Source organism: Tenebrio molitor, chromosome 8 (assembly GCF_963966145.1).
Source record: "Tenebrio molitor chromosome 8, icTenMoli1.1, whole genome shotgun sequence".
NCBI lineage: Eukaryota > Metazoa > Arthropoda > Insecta > Coleoptera > Tenebrionidae > Tenebrio > Tenebrio molitor.
Window position 1 is genome coordinate 16,782,120 of NC_091053.1, and position 8,349 is coordinate 16,790,468.

Here is an 8,349-nt window from a genome sequence, read left to right on the forward strand (position 1 = left end):
AACTTGTCAAAACGAAACGTCAAGTTAATTTTAAAGATTTTAAGCGATTTGAAGCCTTTAAGGGGGTCGTCGAACAAAAAAACGTTGCATTCAACTCGTTCTTATGTAAATTGGACTTTTTTTGGCACTCGTGGGCCTCGTTTCACTCGCGTTTTAATCTGGCCCACTCATACCTACCAAAGAAAGCCCAATTTACACACGAACTCGTTAAATAAATAACTAGTGTACTGTTTGTAGAAAAAATAGTGTTAAAAGTGATTTTTTTCTCCTAAAATAAAATCTTACTTTTAACAATTATATCATAAATAACTATATTGTTATGTTTTCATTTTTATTTATTGAACTAAAAAATGTTTTGAATCATTCATTGCTCCGAACACTTAAAGTGAAATGCAGCAACTACGTAGATGAATTGGAGCAATTTAATAAAGCTTATAAAAAACACACGACAAACAGGTAACAAACTAATCTGTTTCATTTATTCAAAATCGGAAAAACGAACACAAATTATTAGTCAGGTAACAATACTGGAGCTCCTTTGGCACAAATTTGTAATTTCTTTCCGTTATTATCACTTTTTTGTTTGTTCCTCATAATAATTTCTTATGACCCCCTTCTTTCGCGCCAATAGAACCACCCTAGTTCGTTTTGAACTTTCCATTTAACCTTTTTACAAAATACAATTAAATAATTTTGCAATTTATTTGACAATGTCACTTTAAACAAATGAATAGTTTGAAAAATTAAGAAATCACGGATGACAACTGGGCAATATGAAAATAACTAGTGATTTAACCAACTAGCGGGTGATTTTAAATTAATGTGATTTTTTTTCATAGGTTGGTAATATTATTGTTGGTTATTCTGCTTTTTAATGTGATAGTTGACATAAACATAGGCGTCCTCGCCTATTTGACACAATTTATTAATACATAAAATGTCAAAATGACGTACGTACGCCAATGTGTTGATTACGGTATCAAGTTTGCCAAAATAATTTATGAAAAATGTTCCCAACTTAAGAAAAAAAGTCACAATCATTTAAAATTACCCGGTACTAACATGACACTTTCGACAATTGTTTTAAAGAAAAACTGAATCGTTCTTTTATGATATTGACATTGTTAGCATCATGATTTCCACCAAAATTGTTGAAGGACCGAAAGAACTTTTGCTCTATTTTCAAGTTCAGACAAAGTTCTGCGACTGTTCTCGATCTTTTTCAAATTTCTGATCGCATCTTTGTGCTTTGAAATTCATATCTGCTTTTATAAATTTCCGTACAACGCCGATTAGAGTTAAGTGTTTATAAAGAACCTTGTTCTGAAGATTCCCTACGCTCAAAATATACACGTAGCAGTTCAGAAAAATAACAAACAAGCCTTCAGAAATCATTTTATTTTACAAGAAACATCAATTTCATTCAAACATTATAAAAAACATTAATAATAGCAACAAACATTAACAGGTTCGCGTCCAGAGCCCAGAACATTTGTCCCATTCTCAGCGGCCCTTACAAAATGAATGCGTAATAATAAACCATAATATTATGAAATGATCCAAGAAAAAAATATTCTTCATTCCTTGACTCATTTGATCCTTATTAAAATACAAATGTCCATTAATTCACTTAATGCTTTTTCAGCTAACAAATATAAAAGAATGACTCACTGTGTACAATTTTTCTTCTCATTTAAATCTTTCAACTAAACAATAATTGGATGACGACCGAAGATGGTGGAGAAACGACGCCGCTGATTCTAACGTTCCCTTTTGTTTCACTACTTTCACTTTATTTCTTCACTCTTGAATTTTCTTTCGACGCGGTCATTCTAGTTCAGTAAAACTGCACCGCAAGTTTAAATACTTAATTATTATTTTGTATATTATTATGTATAAATGTAACTTTCAGACACCACATTTTCAAGATTAAAAAAATAATAACATGGGCAATAATGAAACATTTTACTATCGGGCGAGTTTTTACAAATCAACGGTATTAATCTGAGCTGTCCTCGGTTTCCAGAAAGGCGAATTTGTTGCTCGCGATGAAGTTCGGAGGTTCGCTCTTCTTCACCTTGGGCATCTCCTTTTCGATTTTTTCCCTGCAACAGACCAGAATCAATCACACTCATTCCACCCCTGCAATCCCACGCACTTTTTATCGTCCCTTTTCCTGACGTCCGGTTTATGCTTGTCCCCGCTCTCCACCTTGACCGGTTCCTTCTTTTCGTGATCTCCTGAAACGCAACGTTTAGTACGAGATTCGACCGCGAGGGGGCCACAGACCGTTCCTCTTTTGTGGATGACTCTTCTCCACCGCCGCCGCCACCACTCCGTTCACGTCAGATTTTGGATTGCTGTGCGATGCTGGCGTCTTCTCTTTCTCTACGGTTTTTTTCTCTGCAAAAACTAAACACCATTTATCGGGGGAAGGGACAAAACGAGTGATGTACGAACCGGGCTCGGGCGCTTTCTCCTTCTCCTTCTTTTCCTTATGAACTACGACGCTTTCCTTCTCCAACACGTCTTTCCTCTCTTTGCTCGGGTCTCTGCGAGGTGGAAGATCGTGGTCCTTCGCCAGTCTTTCTTCGATTTGACGTTCTCGAGCGCTCGTGTCTACTGGTTTGGCGTTGCCGAAGATCGACGTCGACGACGCCACCTTTTCCGGTTCGTTCTCGACGGGTTTAGTTCGAGGAGTTAACATCAGTTTCGGTCTCTGTCGTGGCTCGTCTGCCGAGTTCATCAAACGATCATATTTTTTTTTATTCGAGAAACACCAAACACCACTCGCGGATTCACTCGTACGGGGAAATTACCGTGACGTACACGACAATCAGTATAAACGTTACAGAATTTTCTTTAAAATGTTATGCTTTTAAATTCAACGTTTCAGTAGACACATTTAGGTTTTTTCGGAACACATCCGAACCATAAATTGTCAATGGCAATCAGATCTGATGTAACGGACACACCTTTTTGTAAAATATAAAAATTATTGAAAAAAAAAGAAAACAAAACATTCTATTGGAGCAAAATATATTTTTTTAATTAGTTAATTTCTTCATGTGTTTAGCAACCAATTGCGTGACAAATATTGACCAATCAAAACGAGAAAACAAAAAATAACCCGATAAAATTTCTTTAAAATGCACACTGAATAATCTGATAAAAAATGTCGGTACCTGATTTTTTTTTTAATTATTTTGAATAAAAGGGATTGGAAATAATGCGTTTTGTTTCATTCTATTCAGGAAATAATCAGCCGTATACCCCTCGTGCAAAATTTTAATATCGGCAATTTTTTTGCTAATGAACTCAAACATCCTAAAATTATTCGGTCAGAAGACCAATTATTATCAAATAAAAGCCCTCGACTTCGTCTCGTGCTCTTATTTGATAATAATTGGTCTTCTGACCTCATTTATGGATGAAAACAAAAAAAAACAAACCAAGACACTTCCTGTGATTGATTTGCTCCAGGAATTTTTTTTTTTCTTATGATTTGTATTCACAAAAAGCTTAATAAAATTAAATCCATTGTTTTAATTATTGTTTATAGAAGTTAAATTATCCAGACAAATACCACATAAGACTGTTTATTGATTGGTCTGTGAGTGAAATGTACAATCGGCTCAACTTGTATTTGTGTTCTTATTTTGGCATGGATGTACACTCCGCTCAGCTTCTAATTTTGAACTATAATTACAACAATAATTTTCTCATTAAAAATCATCAAAATGACGTTCCAAGGATGTCAAACATACAAAAAAAATCTACTATAACTTGGTAAACCAAGTCATGACCATGGTCGACAATATATATTTTTTTTATCTAGTGTTGGTTTCTTTTTTTTTTGCCTATGTCATAACATTAATGCTTTTTGTTCGGTTGAATAAACAATTTTGTACTATTAGATATCTGTTGGCGACGAAAAAACTGAGTTTTTATAAAAACAGAGTACAAAATAAAAAACAAACATTCATTCTTAAATACAGAGTTTTTATTAATGATTATAACATCCTAGTTGGTGTAGAAAACCACACAAATTGTAGATGTGCCGCTAGCGTCGTAACATGAGACGGACTATTATTGTATATCCAAACAGGTGGCAATATAGTCCAATTTTTACTAAAGTTCCTAGATCTTTTATCTATGGACTTTAATTTTTACCTTTCTGGGATGACGTCACGATTTCCTCTTTCTCTCTAATGACACGACGAAAACAAAAAAAGCGATGCGTTTATTTATTATTAGTTACTTTGTGGTTATGCTCCTGTCAATTTGACAACTTTTAGTTTCTTTCATTTATTACTTTGTTTACCAAACATAACCTTTCGTAGCAATTGTCAACAAATTTGAAGTTATTTTTGATCAATTCAAATTTGTTACCGATCCTAGCTCAAACATACCGGCAGAAATCTGTCAACTGTCATGTAGAAATGTATGTACAGGGTCATTATAAATTATTGTCCCATCGCAGTAGGTGTTGGTGACGTACTTGAATATGCGAGGCTAGCGGCACACCCAAAATTTGTGTGGGTTTTCAACGCCAACTACGATGTTATAATCATTTGTAGTAAGTCCGGAAAGGTTAAATTTGACAACAGTGACAACTGCAAACTTCCATAAGCTGCAATATACCGGAAGTAAATAGTATGTGTGATAAAGCATTCTTTAGTTTTTTATTTACACACCTGATATTTTTATTAAATATTTTGTCACTTGCAAATTTTCTTATGTAGAAAAATCTTTAAAAAAATTGTCACGACCTGCGCTTAAACGTAATTAAATTACATTGGGCCGTATGATTTCCCTTTCATTAAAGTTAAAGAATGTCGTTAAATTGTTTTGTCTCTGTCTAACATAGTGCTTGGCATATACTCTCACTTTGTCTAATCAATTATTTAACTAATGAAAGGCTTAACGAATGGGAAATCATACTACGGGGTCATTATAAATTATTGTCTCATCGCAGTAGGGGTTGGTGACGTAGTTGAATGTACCGCAAGCTTTATAACATGAGTGAGACTAGCATCGCCGATAGGTAGCGCTGCTGGCGGTAGTGTAAATTTGTCTACCAGTTTGTCTAATGTTGCGAAGCTAGCGGCACATCCCAAATTTGTGTGCGTTTTCAATGCCAACTGCGATGGGACAATCATTTATAATGACCCTGTATAATGCAAATAGATGTCCGTTTCGTGTCACAACATGGCGGCACCCACGAAACAGTGTTGCTATGACACGTCCCTTTTGACAGTAAAACCTGTCATTAATTTTATAAGAAAAATATTACAATGGATAATTTAGACGAACTTGAGCGACAAAGAGCAGCAAATTGAGAACGGCAAAGACGTAGGCAGGAACAAGGAAGCCAAGAAGGGGATATCCAAAAATTATCAGCAAAGTGATAGCGAAAGAGAGACACATGGAGAAAGAACCTGTTTGTCACAGGAAAGAAGAGAAGAGATGTCAGATACTCAGATAATAATAATAAAAAAATACTCCTAATTTTTTAATATTATATTGCTGCGTGCGTAAGCGCGGGCCGTTCCACTGGTATTAATAATATGCCGCTAGATCCAACTGGACTATTGTAAATTCTCATCCCTGGTATCATATTGAGCCGAGTGTATTTTCACAACACAAAATTTCAGTGTTTTCGTTTTTGCAACGCTTTCAGCGAAACCCGTACGAACAAATCCACGATTCAACTTTTGCTTCTTTTGGTCCGACCATACAAAACTCTGCAGATGTACTCTTTGTCTCCGACAGGTCTCATCACAGGCGACTTTTGATACATTTTTTTGAAATTTTTATTTCATTATTAAGATTAAAATACCGGGCGACTATAAATGAATATGCCTTTTTTTAATGGGTTGGTAATACTGCTTAGTTATTGTGCTGTCAATTCTTTTTTAATGTGATAATTGACATTAACAGAGACGCACTGGCTTATTTGACACAACTTATTAATACATAAAATATCAAAATGACGTTTTGTACGTCAAAGTATTAAGATATCAAGTTTTTGAAAAAGTTGCCAACTTAAAAAAAAAAACATTTACAGCAACCCGGTAGATATTTTGTTGTTCACCTCTATGCAGCGTGATCAAGAATGACTGAATCTGTTTGTTGGTGCCAATGAAATTTAATTTAAGTGAAATGTCAAATGTGGCTTTCAATGACAAGCCGTCAACCGGAAGTTACTCCAGTTGTATCATTTAAAAATAAAATTCACTATTACCAACTCAAATGGCCATTCTTAATCACCCTGTATTACTAATGAGCTGCTTTACGAATCCGTTCTTATAGCTTAAGCTGTCAATTAAGCAGCAATTACTAATCACTAACGGTAGTACATCCTGCATCATCATCTGTCAATTTCGTTTTACTTTTAGTGACGCCCGTACGAACAAATCTACGACTCGACTTTTGCTTTACTCGGTCTGATCATGCAAAACTCTCCAGATGGAGCTTTCGTCGATTACAGTGGCCCCACCCAGTCGCACTCCCTCCAAAAATTACTCTCCACAGTTACTCCCTTTGATCGTTCATCACTTACTCTTATTCGAATCTTCCTCTCTCGGCGGCGCGTTCCTCGTGAATCCTCCCCCATTCCTGTTGCCCCCCTTATCGTCGTACCTCCTGGTCATGAACGTCTTGTCGTCCCTCGCCCTACCGAAATCTTGATCGCGATCGTCCCTACTAAACCGATCCGACGACCTGGTGAACGGCCTGTCCGGCTCTCGACTGCTCCTCCTGTCCCCGTCCCTCCAGGTGCTCGAACTCGAACTGTCTGAACATCGAAAAACCGACAGATCAATCCAACCGTCCACTCCAGCGTCACCTACCCTCCCTGTCGCGGTCTCTGCTGAAACCTCGACGCTCTGTGTCACTGTCTCTGCTGAAACCTCGACGCTCCGTGTCGCCATCTCTGCTGAAACCTCGACGCTCCGTGTCGCCGTCTCTGCTGAAACCTCGACGCTCCGTGTCGCCGTCTCTGCTGAAACCTCGACGTTCCGTGTCTGTGCTCTCCTGTCTCGGGCCGGACCTCCAGTCTCCCATCGAACTGTCACTCCTGCCGCTGCGATCCCTGTTCATGTCCATGCGCCCCCCGCGCCTCTTGTCGTTGTCGTAATCTGTGGCGATCTCGATTCGTATCCGCCTGTTCTTGATGGTCTGCAAAGCGTCTCTGTTAGTTTTCTATGGATATGCGCACAACGACGACACTCACAGTGTCGGGTATGACCAAAGCGTTCAACAAACTGTCCCTATCCTCGAATTCTACGTAACCGAAACCCTTCAGTTTGGGCATCTCGCCCGCCCTGTCGTCCTTGGGGATCCTCATGTTGGCAATCTGAAAAAATTCGTCACTCACTCTTTTAACAATTCTTTTGTTTACAAATATGAACCTTCATGTTCCTGAAGAAGTTAGAAATTTCATTTTCGTCCACGTCATAGGGCAAATTGGTCAAGTATGCGATAAACGGAGGATCTTGTGGTACTTTGTCGATGATGTCGTCGAAATCTCGCGAGGCCTTTGGGGCTGTAGGCAAAACCACGTTGCTCTTGGACGAGCGCGAATCGTACACATCTGCAAAGAAAAACAATTAAAACCAGTCCAGTTTCACACCGATCAAGCCTCCAAGCTACCAAATCGCGATATAATTTATGCGACGACCGTGTCCAACGCTATTTTCATTCGTTTAGAAATATTCTAGAAATGAATTATTTATAGAATATTGATGCACTCAGATACACCTGCATCGAAACAAATGATGTTGTGCCCCTTGCGGACGTGACGCATGTGAGGCGCACGTCGCCCCACGACGCCAATCCGCGTCGATTTTCCCATAAATCGATCCACATGCACAAATTATAGGTTAAGTAAACTGGTACCGTGATTATCCTCGACTTCGTCGGCCCAATTCACTGCGGATTTGCGAATGGGCATGCTGGCGACGGCTCCGGGGGTCTCCTGGAGGAAGTCGATCAGCGCCAGGGTCTTCCCTTTGTTCTTTTTGCCCTTCTTAGCTGGAATTGCAACAGATTCATTTTACAATACGGTCGGTCCGGACACGCGGTCGCATCGATTCGCTACATTTCGCTTCTTCCCCAACCGCTCCGCCACTAAAACGTGCCCGACACTTACCTGAAGCCATTATTGTTATTTACAGTAACAACAAACACAGTTTTTTTACAATTCTAAATTTAATTTATTACAAAAGCACTGTCACTGACGTACTCGACGTAACAAAATGTCAGATAAGACGACATGACAACGTAGCGTCGGGGTGGGGACGAGTGGCGCCAAATTTGAATTTGATTCAACCTTCAACAACTAAT

The 8,349-nt window shown here is 38.3% G+C and overlaps 1 protein-coding gene across 2 annotated transcripts; it reads right to left on the bottom strand.

Moving 5' to 3' along the window:
- Positions 1 to 1,381: 1,381 nt before the first annotated feature.
- On the bottom strand, positions 1,382 to 8,315 carry LOC138136409 (eukaryotic translation initiation factor 4B-like). Of its 2 annotated transcripts, none has more exons than XM_069055596.1 (10): positions 8,156 to 8,315; positions 7,903 to 8,037; positions 7,416 to 7,597; positions 7,238 to 7,360; positions 6,855 to 7,182; positions 6,566 to 6,799; positions 2,461 to 2,733; positions 2,290 to 2,403; positions 2,159 to 2,240; positions 1,382 to 2,105 (listed from the first exon to the last, which is right to left on the bottom strand). In XM_069055596.1, exons 1-10 carry the CDS (start codon positions 8,163 to 8,165, stop codon positions 2,000 to 2,002), a joined length of 1,587 nt encoding a protein of 528 aa, XP_068911697.1. In that variant the 5' UTR covers positions 8,166 to 8,315; the 3' UTR covers positions 1,382 to 1,999. The 2 variants fall into 2 exon arrangements, with proteins under 2 accessions (XP_068911697.1, XP_068911696.1); XM_069055595.1 differs by having other exon boundaries at positions 2,290 to 2,412.
- Between the last annotated feature and the right edge of the window lie 34 nt (positions 8,316 to 8,349).